The sequence below is a fragment of the Phascolarctos cinereus genome, unplaced genomic scaffold (assembly GCF_003287225.1).
Source record: "Phascolarctos cinereus isolate Bilbo 61053 unplaced genomic scaffold, phaCin_HiC Scaffold_4;HRSCAF=312, whole genome shotgun sequence".
Classification (NCBI taxonomy): Eukaryota; Metazoa; Chordata; class Mammalia; order Diprotodontia; family Phascolarctidae; genus Phascolarctos; species Phascolarctos cinereus.
The window spans coordinates 658,293,732-658,313,516 of NW_027555847.1; the positions used below are offsets into that span (position 1 = coordinate 658,293,732).

Genomic DNA, 19,785 nt, shown 5'->3' on the forward strand with positions numbered 1-19,785 from the left:
AGGTCACAAATGATCCTTTTCTTGATCTTCGTTCTTCTTCGCATTTATGCTTCATTTATACTGTTATCCTTCTCCCACCTTTCTCACCATCTTTGTCTCTTTTAACCCCTTAAGTGTAGCATCGTGTAAGACTAATTCTCTCTATACATTCAGGATGATCTCATTTCTCTAGCTTCCCCTGACCTTTCTTCTGAGCAATCCAGTCTTGCATATCCAATTGCCTGCTTATAGACATTTACCTACATGTACTGACACCTCAAACTTAATACATCTAAAACCAAATTCATTTCTGTTCTCTCATTTTTCACTCTGTTGTTGACAAAACCATCCTTTGTTGCCCAGGTTTGAAATTCTTGATCTATCCATCTTTTTAAACTCTTCCCTTACTCTTCTACATCTAAACAGGTATCAAGTCCTATTCCTTACCCTAAGCTCTCCTATCTTTTCTCTCCTCATCCCCTCTTGCTAAGTCTGTTAAAATAGCCTCTTAGCTGGTTTCCCCATCTCCATTCTCCTCATTCCATCCATTAGAAAGTATCCATAAGTCTGGTCTTATCACTCCTGCTTCAGAAACCCTTAGTAAGCTCCCCATTGCTTACTTAAGTGGAGGCTTGGTGAGACCTTGTGAAGGGTGTCTAGAAGTTTCCTCTTCAGATATGAATAACTTCCAAATCTCAAACCTGTTGGCCTACTGTCAAGGTTAACAAGCACCCCATAAAACACACAAACCTAGCTCTAGATCTGTAATATATCTTAGGGTAGGACCCATAATTTGCCATCACCAGTGGTCCATAGGAGTTCTAAACTCGCCCCTCCCCCAGCATGCCCCTGACAGCTGCTTTGCTGTGCTGGGTGGGCAGGAATGAGACAACTGACTGACTTCTCAAGAAGTAGAATGATCGTGCCTCAAGAAACCATTCCCTGCCACACAATGTGGTAGGGAGGGTTGTTCCCCAGGGCCTGGGTATCTGCTGGTGCATAAGGCTGAGTCATTCTGTGGCATAATTCTCATTGGCCACAGCTTATCTGTTTTGCTCTTTCTTCCCAAAGAATCTCTCTCTCATTTTGATTTCTGCTTCTATGATTCAGTGAGACATTTTGCCCTTTTGAGAATTATAAACCAAACAGCTTTCTGTAGTTTGTTAAACTAAGGAAATAGATAGGTACCGTCATGTCAGAAGATGGACCAGGACTTTGGCCAATGACATCAGTATTTTCTTTCTTTCTTTTTTTTTTTAAATTCTGAACTTAAAACTCTCAAAAAGTATATTTACACATACACAGAGCTGAATACTGTAAGAGGAATCTGCATTAAATCATAAATATCCATTTCATACCTTTCAGATTTTTTAGAATATATAACAAATTCTACGCATTGCTTTCAAAACTGTCCTGCTTATCTGTGCTCCCTTCTGAACTTCTTTCTATTCTCTTCTGTGAATTTTTTTTAAATGACATAACGGCTTTTTTTTTTAAAGCAGTGATATCAGTTCTAATCTAAACATATCCTCTGCTCTGAATGTACTCGTATTTCTCTGACTTTCGAGTTGACCAGGTTCATTTTTCTGTTCTGCTTATGTGCAAGTATTTTAAACTTCTTGAAAATGTACACACTTATGGAATTCTACCAAGTTACATACATCCCCTAGGTTCTCTGGTATCCTGACTACAGGTAAACCCAAAGCTCCAGGAGTTTGTTCAGAATGAATGAGGCACATATATTTAGAAATAGTTCTGTTGACATGTCTTTTCAAGCCTGGAAATGTGCTTTTGGAAAACTCAGATACAATATTTTTCCCCCATCCTCTTTATGGAGCAAACCATATATTTAAAGGGACATCCTAGTGGATAGTGGCTTTCCCAACCAAAAGCATAGTAACTAGACCTTTTCTAGCTTTTCCTGTTTCACAGGAAATATACATATATATATATATATATATATATATATATATATATATATATATATATATTTTAATTTCTTTACCAAGAGTACTGATTCTTTTTTTTTGTAATTTTAAAAAAATTTTAAACAAATACAAAATAAGAAAAGAAAAAAGAAACAAACTTAAATACTAAAACTAAAATAATACAAACTAAGAAAAGGAAAAAAACTTGCCAACATGCACAGCAGAATGTGAGAGAGAATTCAAAATATGAAGCAATGAATTTCCCTTTCAAGAAAGCCTATGTAATAAATACTGTCTGTCTTTGTCTCCTTGTAAGCTTTGCTTTGTTCTCTGCCGTGTACTTTTTACTTTGTTCTTTTGTCCCTCTCCCCTCCCAAAGGCTACAATTAAGCATGGATACATATATGGATGTATGTATATACATATACATGAGACATATAGACATATACACGCAAATATATACACTTATTTACACTTACATGTACTTAGATGTTGATAATCATAGTCATATATAGACATATACATTTATGTGCATCTATGTAAGACCATACTATACTTATTTATCCTCCGTTTCTCTGAGGGTGGATAACTTCTTTCTTCATAAGTCCAAGTCTTTACATATTTTTCCAAGTCCACCATCTTGTTCCCTACATCACAGCAATATTCCTACCTTATACTGTCCAGTTGTTTTAAATAGTTCAAAACAACGTTGATAAATATGGCTGACACATAGTGTAGTTTCCCTAGTTTTCTCTTTTGATTAAATCTCCTTTAGCCTAAACTGTGAGATCATGATTACCACCCCTGCTCCTTTTTCCCTAACAAATTCTACTACTGATCTTTATTTTATGTTTTTTCGTATCTCTTATTTCCTATCCCTCCTGACTCCTCTACTTTACTTCTGTCTGCTACCTTGCCCTCCTATTACTTAACCTACCCCCCCAACCCCAGGATCCCTCCTTTATCCTCCCATTCTCATTAATCTAAACACTCTTCTGTACCCCCTTTTAACCTGTTTCCTCACCTTCCCCTGTAAAGATCCCTCCCTTATCCTTTCCCCCCATCTCCTTGGCATTTTATTTCTTTCTGAATTTAGAAGACTTTTATACTCTTTTAGCTATATGTGTATTGTTCCCTCTTGAACTCATTCACAATGAAAGCAGGTTTCCAGAACTAACAGCCCTCCTCCCCCATCTAATTCTTCTGTGTTGGTTCTTCCTCTCATACTTCTCATTTGTATAAGATTATTGCTCTTTTAAGTTGTTCATAAGAGTACTGATTCTTAAGGCATTTCATTGTTACAGTTTCCTTGTATTTTCTGATTGTCCCATTTGGCAAAAGTAGGTAATCCCATACAGTGTTCTTCTAGTTTCACACCCGTGGATACTTTTGATTCCTCTCAACAACCCTATGAAGTAGGTAGAAGGTGTGTTACCCTTGTTTTATAGACAAGAGTAAAGGACTGTCCCTAAACAAGTGCGCTGATCAATGCCTGCCCAGAACTAGTATGGCCTTAGCCACTCTTGTGGAAAATGGATGCACCACAGAATGGCATATACACTGTCAGAAAAGGTCACTTTTTTGTGTTTTGTTTAACTTGTTCTTTGTTTTAAGGGAGGATCTGATTGGAGTGGGTCAGGAGGCAGATTGAAAAATGATTGCAATGTCAAGAAGATGGGAGTTGGGGAATAGATGTGTTTAATGTGAGGTGGCCAGACCTTGCCTCCCATGTTTGATCAAACAGAATGCTATGGGAGCACAATACACAAGGCGCATTTTTCTGAAACTCCTTCTGTCTATTTCTCAGGTTTTAAAACCCCCTTTTAGAACTCTCTGAATGGGTGGAGGTGCTTTTGTTGTTGGTTTTAGCAGATTTTTCTTGGAACATGGGGAATTGTTTTGATGCCCTGTGGACTTGTTTGAATAGATCAGAGAATAAACATCTAAAATGATTTCCTTCCCTTTCTGGAAGGTCCACCAGGATTGCCATTTGCATCACTAGTAAACCCTGCTCATGGGGTGCGGTGCAGGCCCTTGCTCACCCTGTTGAGCCACTTACCCTCTTGACATTTTTCATGTGTGATTGGCGATAGGTAGCTTGCCAGTCAGGAGCTGTTCATCTGTAGTGACTGCTTAATTAAAAAAAAAAAAAGGTGCTAAGTTGACCATCATTTTACCCTTAGGTGTTTGATTAAATATCTTAACTGGTTTTGTCTGGTGGTCGCACTGGGCCGTGTTGGCTCAGAAGGTAGCGGACTGAAAAGGACATCATCGTCATCACCAGAGAGAAGTACAGGAACCTCCTCTGGTCTCAGCAGTTGTGTCCTTGAACATCAGATTCCTCACCTGCAAGTGTACTCGTGGTGCTACCTGTGTCTGGCCCGTCAGCCAGATGGACTCAGTTGAAAAGCAGGGCTGGGGCCAAAATAAGGAAAACACTTGTAGAGATGCAGATCGGGGAGGGCGGTATAGGGAGTACTCCCTTTTGGCTGTTGAGCCTGGAAAAAGAGCTGAGAACATGAAGAATGTCCTCTCCTATTGCTTTTTCTGTAAAAAGAGTATGTCACTAGCTTTTCAGTGCAGCTGGATTGGAATTGGAGTATATACAGCCTCATTCTTTTAGCTGAGAATTGGATGATGTCCGACCTCTTTTGGTATGACTGACCTCAGTTGCTCTGCTTGGTAGAGCCCTTTTCTACTGTAGCCATGGCCAACACCTATCTCCTCGTTGGTTGTCTCCTCATGCTTTGGTTGGTGGAGCTGCCCATATACTCATTCTGCTTAGTTAGATGAGGGCCTCTGGAGTGTTCTGTGAGAGAAACAGTGCGGAGTACACTGAGTCTCATTCCTGCTGTAACTGTCCTAGGAACCATCTTCACGGGTTAATTCCACCAACCAAAAAGGAATTCGTCTCATGTTTGCTGCCAGCAGCCAAGTCTGCTTGCCCTGCCTTCAGTAGTGTACTGCTCCTCTAAGGACAGAGTCTTCACTGGGCTGTTTTTTTTCCCCCAGAACTAATCCTTCCCCAGCTGGGGTTGACGGTCTTGCTGAAATCTTTTAGGTTTCAGAGACTGTCTGCATAACCTGACGTCAAACATCCTGCAGCAGGAGCCGGATGTATGAGTAATTCTCTTCGTTTCAACTTTTACAGGGATTTCCTTCCTCGTGGATCAGGAATCGTCACCAGACGTCCCCTTATTCTTCAACTCATTTTCTCAAAAACAGGTATGTTGGAATTGCCTAAAGAACAGGTTGAGAGAAGGAGACAGGAGGAGGAAGGGCAAATGCTTACTTGTATTCAAAGGAAAGCCTTCAGCCCAGTTGTCTTGAAGGAAATGGAAGATGCAGTTTAAATTTTGAATTCAGAGTTAAAATATTAATTTTTTGATTCTTTGTTTATGTATTTCTCATTTCTGCTTTTCAAATGAAATTTTGGCTTATATTCCCTTCTTCTGAACTTCCCTATTTCTGTTGAGACCACCATCCTTCCAATCACTTCCTCATGACTCCTCATTTTCCATCATCCCACATACATAGTTGCCAGATCTTGTTTCTCCCTTCACAACACTTCTTTCCTCTGCCCACTTCTTTCTACCTGTATGTCTGCCACCTTCATTCAGGCCCGGATCACCTCTTGGTTGGACTCTTGTGGCCGTGTCCTAACTGGCCTCCCTACTCAAGGCTCCCTCAACCCCAATGCCTCCTCCACACAACTGACAAAAGGATTTTTCCTAAAGCATAGATCTGACCACACCACTCCTGTTCAGTAAGGTCCAGTGGATGTGCTAGTATCAAATAGGGCTTTTAAAGCCCTTCATACCCTTGCTTCAGACAACCTTTCTGAATTACTATGCATTAATTCCCTTAATGAATTCTAGCAGTCTAGCCAATTTTGCCTGACATGTTATCTCTTTTCTCTATACCTTTGCACTGTCTCTCACACTTAGAATACCTTCTCTCCACAGTTTTCACTTCTTAGAATCCTTTTTCCTTCAAAACTCTGCTGTAGTACCATCTCCTCCATGAAGTCTTTCTGGATCCCTCCTGTCCTCAAAGGTCTTCCTCTTTCTCCTCTTCCCCCAAACTTACCTTATTTTCATTTGTTACATATTTTGTATATACATGCAGCTGCAAGAGTTGTCTCTCTAAATAGAATGGAAGGTCCTAGAAGGCAGGGACTGGTTTGTATGTGTGCCTCTGTCCCCATGACACAGCCTAGTACCTGGCACAGCTTTGGTGCTTAGTAAATGATCATTGATTGCCCCATTTTATGACAGCTCTCAAGGGAACTATATTTTCACAGAAGCACAGAATGTTATCATTGGAGGGACCTTAACAATGATCTCTGCCAACCCTTTTATTTTACAAACTAGGAAATAGACCAAAAGAGGGGAACTCTGTTGCCCGGAGTTACACACTAAATTGCAGAGCCAGAAGTCGAACCCATAGCTTCTGGCTCCAAACCCATCTATACATCATACCATGCTTCGTTCCATTGGCTGGTGTTTATAAAATTTTGGTTATGTGCCTATGACCACCATGTAAGTTGGGAAGAGTAAGAGATTCAAGGTCCGTTTGTGTTTGGTGAAAGGCCAGTCTGTGCCCTGTTCTCTCTGGTAGTGCATGGAGAGCAGGCAAGTTGTATACTGACAGTTCTTGCTGTTCCAGTGGTAAAAGGCAAGTAACTTTTGCACGTGGTTCTAGGGAAAAACACACCTGGACCATGTGTCAGATCTACTCCCTAATTTTCTAATTTCATGACAGTAGAATTATAAGTTGAATGAATTCCCACATACAGTATCATTAATACATTATAAAGTCATGAAACTCATCCCTTTTTAATATACCCAGTGGAACAGCTGTCCCATATAAATGCTGTTTTGCCTAACATTATACTTTGCTGAAATTACTGACATCGTGAAATGGGGCCTACCTGAAATAGGGGTACCCAAGATATTACAACACCTATAGAAAGTGGCCTTTCCACAATTTAGAAATGTATCCCAAAATAATAAACTGTTCATCTCATTTGAACCAGCTATACCACTACTAAGCTTATCCCCCAAAGATGTCAAAGAAAGAGGGAAAGAACTTACGTGTGCAAAAAATATTTATAGCAGCTCTTTTTGTAGTAGACAAAAATTGGAAATGGCCAAACCAATTGGGGACCGGATAAGCAAATTATGACACATGAGTGTAATGGAATATTATTATGTCATAAAAGAACAGTTTCAGAAAAAAGTGAGAACTTCTTGGAAATGTAGCAGAGTGAAGTCAGTAAAAACTAGAAGAACATTTATGTGATGACAGCAGCATTATAGAGAAAAATGACTTTGGAAGATTTGAGAACTCAGACCATTGCCATGATAGATAAATTCTGAATCCAGAAGATTGGAGGTAAAACACGATACCCATCTCCTGCCAGAGATGGATTTTAAATGTAGTTAAGACATACGTTTTTTGGATATGGCCAGTGGGGAAATTTGTTTTGCTTGATAATGCAGATTTGTTATAAGGGTTTCATTTTTTTAGGAGTTTTTAATTGTTCCTTGCTGTAATGGGGGAGCAGGGATGACAGTGCTTTTTTAAAAAGTGTCCTTGCCTACTTCTCCCAGTTTGGCGCCTCTCTTTTTTTTTTTAACTAACATTTTTATTTAAAGTTTTAAGTTCCGAATTCTACCCCTCCCTCCCTCTATTCCCTCCTCCATCCCTGAGATGGTAAGCAATCAGATATACGTTATACATGTGCAATTCTGTAAAACATTACCATTTTAGTCATTTTATACAAGAAGACTCGAATAAAAGGGGAAAAAAGTGAAAAATAGTATGCTTCAGTCTGTATTCAAACAATATCAGTTCTTTCTCTGGAAGCAGTCCTTTGGGATTGTCTTGGACCATTGCATTGCTGAGAATAGCTAAGTCATTCACAGTTCTTCATCAAACAATATTGCTGTTAACTGTGTGCAAAGTTTTCCTGGTTCTGGTCACTTCACTATGCATTATGATGTTCGTGTAAGTCTTTGCAGTTTTTACTGAAATCATCCTACTTGTCATCTCTTATAGAACAATAATATTCCATTACAGTTATAGCTTTTTTAGCCATTCCCTGATTGATGAGCATCCTTTCAATTTCTAATTCTTAGCCACCACAGAAAGGAGCTGCTATAAATATTTTTGTACAAATGCACCGTTTTCCCTTTCTTTGGATGTCTTTGAGATGTAGACCTAGCGGTGGCATTACTAAATGAAAGGGTATACACAGTTATATAGCCCTTTGGGCGTAGTTCCAAATTGCTCACCAGAATGGTTGAATCAGATCACAACTCTACCAACAGTGCATTAGTGTCCCAGTTTTCCCACACCCCTTCCAACATCCAACACTTTCCTTTTTTGTCATATTAGCCAATCTGATAGATGTGAGGTGTGGGACCTCAGAATTGTTTTAATTTGCATTTCTCTAATCAATATTTATTTAGAGCATTTTGTCATATGACTGTGGATAGCTTTGATTTCTTTGTCTGAAAACTGCCTGCTCTCATCCTTTGAACATTTATCAATCGGGGAATGACTTGTATTTTTTGACTCAGTTCTCTATATATTTGAAAAATAAGGCCTTAATCAGAGATAATTGTTGCAAAGTTTTTCCCAGTTCTCTGCTTTCCTTGTAATTTTAGTTGCTTTGGTTTCATTTGTGCAAAAACTTTTTAATTTTATATAATCAAAATTATGTATTTTACATTTTGTAGTGCTCTCCATATCTTCTTTGGTCCTAAATTGTTCCCTTATCCACAAATCTGACAGATAAACTATTCCATGCTCTCTTAATTTGCTTATGGTATCACCCTTTAGGTGTAAATCATATGCCCATTTTTACCTTATCTTGGTATATGGTGTGAGATATTGAGCTATACTTAGTTTCTACCGTACTGTTTTGCAGTTTTCCCAGCAGTTTTTGTTCCAAAAGCTTGGGTCTTTGGGTTTATCTTACACTAGATTGCTGTGGTCATTTGCTGTCATATAATTTGCACCTACTCTTTATGATTACCATCTTATAATGCAGTTTGAGATCATGTATGGTTAGACCATCTTCTTTCACATTTTTTTTCCATTTATTTCCTTGATATTCTTGAGCTTTTGTTCTTCCAGATGAATTTTGTTATTATTTTTCTGGTTTTATAAAATGATTTTTAATAGTTTGATAGATTGACAGGGCACTGAATAAATAGATTAATTTAGGTAGAATTGTCATTTTTATTATATTGGCTCAATCTATCCATGAGCAATTGTTTTTCCAGTTGTTTAGATCTAACTTTATTTGTGTGAAAGGTGTTTTATAGTTGTGTTCATACAGTTCCTGTGTTTGTCTTGGCAGGTAGACTCCCAAGTATTTTATATGGTCTACAGTTATTTTAAATAGAATTTCTCTTTCTGTCTCCTGCTGCTGGACTTTGTTGGTAATCCTTTCCTTCTTAAAAACCCAAACAAACCCAAACAAATAACCTGTGTGTTTGTTTTATATATTTATCTAGTAAACAAATTATATCCCTCTAGTCTAATATAAGCTCCTTGAGGGCATGGGCTATCTTGTTTTTTGTCTTTTTATCCCTAGCACGTAGGACAGTACATGGCACATAGTAAGCACTTAATAAATGTTTGATTATGTTCAGTAAGTTGTAACTTAGCCTCTGATATTTGTTCTTTTGAGAAAGGTATTCAGACAGCTAAATATGTGGCTGTTCTACAGTAAGCTTGACTTTGGAGGGCCTAATGCCAAGGATTGTTTTACCTGCTAGCTTCCTGAGAATTTTGACTGTCAGATGAAATACTCTTCACATTGGTTAATGCCACTCCCTGTAAATTTAAAGATGGGAATTTGAGTGTGTGATACTCCTGAGAACTACACTGGATTTGACGAATCACCAAATCTGTTTTCTGAATACGTGTTTATTTCACATGACTTCCAAATGTTGGTTGAGCTTTGTTTCTTTAGAGAATATTTTCTTGTTATTCAAACATGGTTAATTATTAATTTCAACCATCTTTATTTAAAAATTACCCAAAGTCTGGACCATAAAGTCAGCTGGCCTAGCTGAAATTTCTTCCTCCTAGGGATAGAAGAGTTTGTCACCCAGGTTCTGAAACCTGTGAGCTAAATTGCTCAGGAAGGCTGTGCATAGCGCGTTGACTGAAAGAAAAGCAAATACAATCATTCATCCACAAACACTTACTTTGCTTTAAAAGACTCCAAATAGGATTTTATCACATTGGGAGAAAGCCTGGCTCACCTGACCACCCCTATCAAGATCTAATAACTAGATCTTGGTGCCTTCTGTTTCCCTCATGGAAAATAGGAAATCAGTATGGGTCTTTACTGGACTAAAATGCGTGGGGGAGGCGGTATTTTATTTTTAATATTTTATTGATTATTTTTATACCAGTTACTTCCCAGTGAATAGCCTCCCCCGCAACAACCCTCCCTTATGGTAAAAACAATTAATTAAAAATAATGCTATAGTGACTTATGTGACAGCTGTGCAACATACCATACCCATGGTCAACGAGAAAGGGGGAGGAAGTTTCATCATCAGTTTCTCAAAACCAGAATTGATCATTGCAATGATTCTGATTTCTAGTATGTTTTAGTGTTTTTGTTTAAATTAATTATTGATGTTATTATATATAGTGTTCTCCTGTTTTGCTGTATTTGCTGTACATCAGTTGATACAAATCTTCCCATGTTTCTCTAAATATCTTCTCTTTAAAAAAAAAATTCCATTACATTGAGTCAGTCAACAAATACTTAATAAATGCCTGTTAATGTACCAAGCACTGTGCTAAGTGCTGGAGATACCAAAAAAAGGCAAAAACAATCCTTTCCCTTAAGGAGTTCACAGTGGAGGAGACAGCATACAAACAGCTATGGACAATCAAGCTTGTATAGACGATAAAAGGGAAGGCACTAACATTACAAGGGTTCAGGAAAGGCTTCTTGTAGAAGGTGAGATATTGGCCAGATTTGAAGAAAGCCAGGGAGGGCAGGAGGTAGAGATGAGGAGGAAGAGAATTTTAGACATGGAGGGAGGACAGACAGCCAGTGAAAATACCACAGGGTTGAGCAATGGAATATCTTGTTTGAGGAAGAGCAAAAGGGCCATTGTCACTGGATTACATAGTATTTGGAGGAGATCAGGGGAGAAGTGGGGTGTAAGAAGCCTGGAAAAGTATGAGAAGAAAGAGGCCAGGTTATGAAGGACTTGGAACACCAAACAGGATTGTATATATAATACTAGAGGTGATAGCAAGCCACATTGAATGACCATGATTTGTTTAGCCATTCCCCTAATCAATGAGAAATCACTTTGAGTCCAATTATTTCTATCACAAAAGTGCTATTATGAATATTTTGATGTATATGGCGCCATTCTTTATATCTTTGATTTCCCTGGGGTTATGCTCAGGAGTAGTATCACCAGATCAAAAGGTATGATTTAATAAATTTCTTCTTAATTCCACATTCTTTTCCAGAACTGAGGGAGCTATTCTCAGCTCCAGCAAGGCATTCTTATAGCCTTCCTACAGCCCTTCCAACATTGACTTTTTCTTTCCTTTATCATTCTTGCCAATTTAGTGGATATAAGGTGAATCAGAAATGGTTAGCCTAGAAAAAGGAAAGTCTTAGGAGGGACGTGATAGCTATCTAAGTATTTACAGGGCCCTCATGTGAAAAAGGTTTAGACTTGGCATTTTTCTTGGCCTCAGAAAGCAGAGCAGAAATTAAAAGACCTCCAATTACTTTATTCTGTCTACTTAGCAGATGCTAAGAAGTGTGCTGTGGGAGGGTTGAGTGGAGGGCAGGGGAGAGGAGAATAAATATAACAAATAGGCCTTCTCTTCAAAGACCTTGCAATATAGTGGAGAAAATGGGATTAAAAATAGGAAAATGTAGTAACAGAATGAGGGTTGAATACAGTAGTACAATTAAAATTACATATTTATTGATGACTGTGTGCAAGGCAGTAAACAAATAATTCTCAAATGGATGGGAAAGATTAACTGTGGTGCCAGCCTTCTGAGGAAGCTTTGTGGAGAAAGGGAGATTTTAATTGAATCATCTGAGATGAGGTGCTAATAATCTGGTTGGGGAATGAGAATACCTAAAAGGAATAAAAATATAGGACTTAAATAACACAACATTAATAATAAATTGACGTGGTATTTTAAGGTTTTCCAAGCACTTTACGTAGCTGTCCCATTGATCCTCACATCAACTCTGAAGTAGCAGGTACTGTGTCATCTTCATTTTGACAGATGAAGACACTGAATGAAGCCTGGAGAGGCTTAAGTGACTTGCTTGTAGTCATACAGCCTAAGTGCTGGATTCAGCCTCCAGCATGTCCACTGATTGCCCTGCCTCGAAAAATAAAATAAGAAAGTTGTCCACAGTAGCATGTGCTACTGTGTAAGTAGGTAGGTAGGTTATGCATAGAGTCCCAGAGGGCCACAAGCAATCTTACCAGAGTTAGGGAGAGGAGGGAGACAACTGATGGGGTTGCATGTAGAAACCTGACATTGAAATGTCACCTGCAGTGGAAAAGGAGGAATGGTGTCAGGGCAGTTGGCAGAACAGCCAGAGCTCAAAGGCGAAGCAGGAACATCACTAAGGGTCTTCTGTGGTGATGAGTTGTAATTTTTGCCTGGACATTCCCAAGCTAATAACATAAAATCCACTTTTATTTTTTAACCTAGAGGGTTACAAAACAAGTTGTCACAAATGATATTCTCTAGCCCTCACTTAGGTATGTATGTGTTAGGTGTGTGTGCCTGTATGTTAAGGTTATTGTTATTGTTTGTCCTTCGTTCTCAAGGAGAACCGTGACATCAGGGAAGTGATGCCATGACATGCAAGTGAATTGGATTGAAGTGAGGGAGGGCTGTGCAGAGTCACCAGCCTCACTTTCTCCTCTGGAGACATCTGGGTCCAGTGATCAGATGTGGATCAGGATGACTGGAGATGCCCAGATGCAATGAGGACTAGGCCTTTTTAAGCCAAGGTCTTTAACTGGCCTCAGTTTGACTGAGGCAACACTCATTCAGTGATTAAGGCTGAAGACTAAAAGCAAAAGGTCATTTCGAGGACATTCTAGTAAATGAATGAATTGTTCTTATCTCTACCGTTATCTCAACCCATACTTACTTGTCTGAAACCTTCTCTCCTATCATTTGAGCCTGGTTCTTGGTGAAACTTTAGAAAGACCTGCTCAAGATAGCCCTTCAGTTTTGAAAATTGCAAGATCAATAGAAGTAGAGTTTGTGTGGGGTCTTTTTTCTCCTTTTCTGCTGCACTCACAGTTTTTGAATAGCCTGTAGAGTAGAAAGGGCTCTGGCACTAGAATTGGCATGACTGGTTCTGCACCTTGCTAGCTGGGTGACCTTGGGCAAGTTAGTTTGAGCCTCAATTTCCTTATCTTTACAATGTGGGGGTGATACTTTCCTTCTCCAACTCACAGGATGATCAAATGAGATAATTTATGTGAAAATACTTTTTAAACTGTAAAGACGTGGGTATCTCCTTAAGGCAGTTTTGTAAAATTACAGGACAGTATCTGGTTTTCATTTCTTGAAACATAAGGTTTGAAAGTGGAGGGTGGTCTTCTCAGAATTTTGGCAGTTTTGTAATTCTCACATACTTAAAAATTACCTCCTACATTTCAGCTACTCCTGTCTCCCTGGAATGGTTAGTGGTTCCTGACTTGTCTTTGGGTTGAGAGGGAGCTATCAAGGCCTGTTTCAGAGACAAAAAGTTGGCTAGGGATGTTTCATGTTCTCAGAGAAGACCAGCTTTTGGTAATGGAGCTAAATGTTCTTCTAGCCCTGGAGTTTGTAAGCGGGGCCCAAGAACTTGTATGAGGTTTTTTGTTATTTTTGTTTATCTGTTTGTTTTTAAATAACATTTCTGTGTTTGTATTTCATTGCAATTAGTTTCCTTTGTAATCTCATGTACTTTATTTTGCATATTTAAAAGGGTTCCAAGAGTCCATAGATTTCACCAGATTACCAAAGGGGTAGAGGACACACAAAAGATTCAGAACCCTTTCTCTAGCCAAACGCATTGAAGAGACAGTGTGATACACTGAGAATGGCTTGAGATAGGAAGTCAAGAAAGTTCAGTACTCAGGTCTCCCACTCACTCCCTGTGTGATGTTAGGCAAATTCCTTAATCTTTTGGGCTTCAGTTTCCTCAGCTATAAAATAAAAATGTTGGGACAGTTGGGATAATTCGGTGCCTTCCAGCTCTCAAGCCGTGGTCCTCCAGTCATACCAGACTTGAGTCCTGTGCTCCTAGTATTCATTTCGCATTCATCAAATACTGAACACTAACATGCTGGGTCTGTGGGTGCAGAGGCTAGAAAGAGGAGTGGGAGTCCTTGTCCTCAGGGAGATGAAGATCTGATAGGACTATAAGAACCAATAATAACCACTTGCATTTATGGTTAGTTTATTTTATCTAGTCCTCACAGCAATTGAGATAGCTAGCATTTAGATGATGCTTTAAGGTTTGCCAAGCGCATTACATGTATTATCTTATATGCTCCTCACAGTAATCCTGCAGGCTAGGTGTTATTTTTATCCCCATTTTGCACATGAGGAAATTGTAGCACAGAGATCGAGTGCCCAGAATTACCCAGCTATTAAGTGTCAGATTTGAACTTGGTCTTCCTAACTCCAAGGCCAGCACTCTTTCCACTGTCCCACCTAACTGGAAGTATTCCTGACATGAGCTTCTGGTGATCAGAACCACTTCATTCATTATATTATGTTCCTAACACCTAGTACACAGACTCTAGGCATCGAGCAGGCACTTAATTTAATAAATACTTGATTGATTGATCACAGAGATTATTATTTGTTCAAATTAGTGAATGGACTTGAACCTAGGTCTTCTGATTCATGTGTGACAAAAGCCATGATAGTCTCAAACAAAATAGCGCCTGATTTCAAGGATTTGTGGGATAAAGTGCCCTGGTAGGAGACAAAAGGGAAGCCAGGTGGAGTAGGCATGGGATTTGAAGCAGATCTTGAAGAATGGCAGTCAGATTTGGATAGCCACAACATTGTTTGCTTTCAGGGTCTGAAAAACCATGTGATGCCTGGATCTAGTTGTTTGGGTTAGATTTTTTTTTAAATACTTCAAAGTCTAACACTTTCATGAAAAGCAAATCCTCTCTATTAACTTGAGGCCTTATCCCACTAAATAGAATGGAATGAAAAGGCGTTTATTGAGCACTCTGTTATGTGCTAATCATGGGAGATACAAATAAAAAAGTGGAAGCCCCAGCTCTCAAGGCTTTCCCACTCACTGAGAACCAGAGAGAGAGTAGTACATCAAACATGTTGCCCTATTGGTTACAGGTTACCCAAAGGAAGAGCTGGGGGTGGGCCCTCCCTCCCCGCCCCCTCCGCGCAGCGAGGGAATGTTTGTAAGTAAGTGTTTGAATTAGGCAGCTGCTGGTTAAACCACAGCCAAAGCTGCTTCTGTCATCTCCAGACAGGGAACTGCAATATTTGGAAACTTTTGACTTCTTTTGTATCTCATGTTACAACTAGGCAAGTTTTTCAGCTTCTGGGCTGAGGGGGCAGAGAGGAGAAGGAAGAAATGGGAGCCTGGCCCAGGCTCTGCAAGGTTAATAAAAGTTCAGGGCCTCTGGACTGGTACTAAATCAGGTGAAGATCCGTATGCTGCCCTGTGAGGCCAGTGACTAGATCCTTCATGTACCTTTGTTTTTCTTTGCTTCCAACTGAAGAGAGCTCTTAGGCAATTACACTGGGCTCCTTCTACTTGGAACCCCCTGGCAACCTGCTAGGCATCGGTTTACTCAGATGGTTGTCCCTGATGCTGTATAAGGCATACATGCCTCTGGACTGTCAGTGTGCACTGCTGTTTATCATCTCCAGCCACTAGGACAAGGCACTTGTCACCAAGCTAGTACAGTGGGCAGTACCAACAAATCTCATGCCATCTACTCCATACCCAACCTGATGTCTGGTTATGTTGTTGGGGAGATAGTTGGAGAGAAAAGTAGAGAACAGTACAAGACAGTGTCTCTGTGTGCAGTATACATGTATGTGATATGTATATAGCGTATGTATAAGCACACTGTCTTGTAATTTCTCTGTTAGTCTTTAGCATTCCAGTGTTTGTGTTTACCTGGCTGGGTCCTGGCATGGGTGTATAAGAGGCAAGCATTGTCAGAGGCAGGATGCTACTCGGTCTTATGCTGTGATACACCTGTGTAAAGGAGCAGTAACTTTCAAACAGTGGCTCGTCATCATCATTATTCTGTTCAACTAACACAGCTTACAAAGGACAGCTCGCTGATGGGAAGAAGAGCCCTGGAACTTAGGACTCTGGGCCGTCGCACAATTACAGATCAGATATGACAAGCTGAATTTGGAAAAACAAAAAATGAATTTGAAAGCACATCACCTGCCAGATGGGGGGCTCCTCAGAGGCTTTGGGGGGGGACCCATACAACATTGCCTTTGGATTTTAGTTATTTTAAGTTTTCCTTTTCAACTTGAAATTTGAAATCCTATGAAAAGGTCACATACTTGGTGGATATTTAATTGTTTTCATCTTTTCCTCCTAAGCATGGCTGCCACACTATACATAATCCACACCCAGAGACTTGGAAGCTCTCTTCTGGGTATTTGCAGTTGTTTGTCAGAAATGTCTCAAAGTGTTTCTGAGTGAAAAATGATCCTGTCCACAGTATAGATCTGATATTTCCTCCAGATGTGTCTATAAGTTCGTTGTTCCAATTCTTCAATCAATTCTCTTTCTCAAGTTTTTTTCTTTAGACATTTGGTTTCTGCTTCTAAAAAAAGTCTCATACCTCTACTTATGGAGGTACTATTGGGGATGTGGCAACAGGAAGAATACAAGTTTGTAAAGGGCTTTCTCCAGTGGTTACTGGGGGAAATGAAGGCCAAATATTTCCTCATGTTCCCCGGAAAGGGGAAGGGGAAGAGAGATTACTTCAGGCTTAAGAATCCAGCCAATGTCAACTTATTTTGACATCTCAACAGAGGCAAAGCTTGGCGCTTTGGGATCCTGAACAGCTTCAGCTTCCCCTGTCTGATCCTGAGGTGTCTGTGTAGTGACACCCAATGGTTGGGGAGGCTCCTGGTTTTCAAGAGCAGTTGTCAAAGTGTTGATGTGTAAAAGGCTTATCTTCTTTGTAGTTAATTTTCTTCCCAATACGAATTTATTCAAATTCAATAAAGTTGCTACGTAACCATTGTATGTAAGACACTGTGCTTGCTGTACAAATGTGAAAAAAATAATGTTCTTGCCATCAGGGAGCTTAGAGTCTAGTGTATCAAGGGATGTGGCATGTATACAACTAAGTGAAATATTAAGTCGAGTGCAGTAGGGGACAAAGGAGAATTCCTTACAAAATGATCTAAGAAAAAGTGATGACTTAGTGACCTACTTGGGAGAATGCAAAATAGCATCTGAACTGAGCCCTGAAGGAAAGTAAAGATTTCTACAGGCAGGGGACGTTTCAGGAATAGGTAACATCATTCTACATCAAGATATAGAGGCAAGGAAGCACTAGAAGAGATTAGGGAACAGTTAGTGATTTTGTTGGGCTGGAATGTAGCATGTGTACATATGCATGTTGTTGCTAAGTTGTGCTTGAGTTTTTTCCAGGGAACTGGAGAGTTCTGTCCCAGAAGATCAGGAGACCTAGAAGATTAAAAGCTCCAAGGGTTTTTACATACCATCTGATTAAATACCCTTATTTTACATGTGAGGAAACTGAGGCTCAGAGAGGAAAGGATACATGTCGGCTCAGGGGAAGTAGCAGAGTAAAAATTGGAAACCATGCCCTCCTTTTCGTAAAAATCAGTGCCGTTTTCACTGCCTCACACTGCCTGTAGTGTTACTTGAAGGCAAAGGGGGCTAGTACACTATCCCTCACAAGAGACAGCAACCCAAGCAGAGTATCTTTATATGCCTGACCTTGTAGAGAACAGGTAGTTAATGAGGCAGAGTTAACTGCTGTGTGACTGTGAGTAATCAAGTTATCTCTGCACCTGAATTTCCTTATCTATAAGGGGAAGATGGTACCCACCTTTCTTACCTCCTAGGATTGCTATAGGGGCCAAATGAAATAATTCAGGAGCACTTTATGACCAAGCACTGACTGGTGTCTGGCCTTGTCTTTGTCTGCCATTATAAATGTTCACAGGCCAGTGGGTTTGATTCTTTGATTATGAGGTTGGCCTCTTGCACAAAATCATTTTTTCTCCTTCCCATGCCTCCTTGACCATCACTGCTGGTGATAAACTGAAGTTAGCTTGGGGGTTGGGATGTTGGTTCTCTGGTCTTTAGCCCAGAGAAATGGATCAGAAACAGATATTGCTGCTGTTGCTAACTTAGTGACACTCATTTCCTCTTCCAGAATATGCAGAATTTTTGCACTGTAAGTCCAAGAAGTTTACGGACTTTGATGAAGTTCGCCAAGAGATTGAAGCAGAGACCGACAGGGTCACGGGGACCAATAAAGGCATTTCTCCTATCCCCATTAACTTGCGAGTCTATTCACCACATGGTAAGCAGCATGTGACGTAATTATTTGTTCACTGTGAATATTGCAAGTTGACATTTTGACCTTTTCTTCAAATTATACTAATATTTTCAGGGTGATAACTCTTGAACATCAAGACCAGATAGCGATGCCCTTTAGCTTCTCTCTTCAGCTGCCTTTATTCTTTTGGGACATGTGACACAATAAGCATTTTTAAATCAGATTAATTGATTAGCCAATGAGAGTGTAAATGGATAGTTGGTAAGATCCGGAGGGCAGGGAACCTCTCCTTGGAACATTTTCTGGTGTAAGCCTTGTTCCAGGAACTGTGAGCAGTGTACAGATATCAGCAGACAGGTCACCAGGTGAATCGTTGATGAGCTGTCGATTTTATGTCTCTTCCAGGCTTTGAGGCTGACTTTACTTTAACTTTGGTGTTTCCTTCTAGTGTTGAATTTAACCTTAATTGACCTTCCGGGCATCACTAAGGTACCTGTTGGTGATCAGCCTATGGATATTGAGTACCAGATCAGGGACATGATCTTGCAGTTCATTAGCAAAGAAAGCAGCTTGATTCTTGCAGTCACGCCAGCCAACATGGATCTAGCAAATTCAGATGCCCTGAAGATGGCTAAGGAAGTTGATCCTCAGGGTAAGTCCTGGAACCCCCAGGTACGAGCCAGAAGTAGCTGTGAACTTAGAAGGGAAAGGGGAAAGGAACAAGGCATAGTGCTAAGCAATTCAAAGATATTCTCTTATAGGATGAAATTGGTTCCAAATCCCTGGATTTCCTGTCATTAACTGAAATAGCTAAGGGAAGGATCATTGGGCCAGCCTGTGCTTCTAGAAAAAGACTTGAGATAGGGGTATTAAGCCGATTATTGATAATTGATACAAAGACCTTCTCCAGGAATAAGCCTCTACTGTAACTTGAAGCACACTCAGCGCTTAACTGCTATTTTTGTACCAGTGCCTTGGTGAATCTCTCAGCATCTGTTCTTCATTAACTTAATGGCTGTCCCCAGATGACTGGCTACAGTGGGTAATTAGCAGGGGAGATACTTTGTTACTAGAGGATTTCCTTGTTTCAGTATGAGATTAACACCAAGGCTCAGGGAGGTAGAAAGAGATGGGATTTTGACTAATGCATAGTCATGAATAATTGAGCTCAGCCAGGCAAGAGTTGACTCTGGTAACAGTGATGTATCTCCTAGAGAGTATTTTAGGTTAAGGCTGTGTTGGTAGCCTTGGAATCATGACAAGTTATGTCCCTGCTTGTCAGA

General features: G+C 39.9%; 1 protein-coding gene across 6 annotated transcripts in view; it reads left to right on the plus strand.

Annotated features, from left to right (window-relative positions):
• DNM2 (dynamin 2) overlaps positions 1-19,785 on the plus strand; it is a 75,672-nt gene that overhangs the window by 29,247 nt on the left and 26,640 nt on the right. For all 6 annotated transcript variants that reach the window (XM_020995016.2, XM_020995014.2, XM_020995015.2 and 3 more), the window contains exons 2-4: positions 5,059-5,132; positions 18,377-18,526; positions 18,951-19,154. In XM_020995016.2, coding sequence (XP_020850675.1) covers positions 5,059-5,132; positions 18,377-18,526; positions 18,951-19,154 — 428 coding nt within the window. The remainder of the gene's footprint in view (positions 1-5,058; positions 5,133-18,376; positions 18,527-18,950; positions 19,155-19,785) is intronic.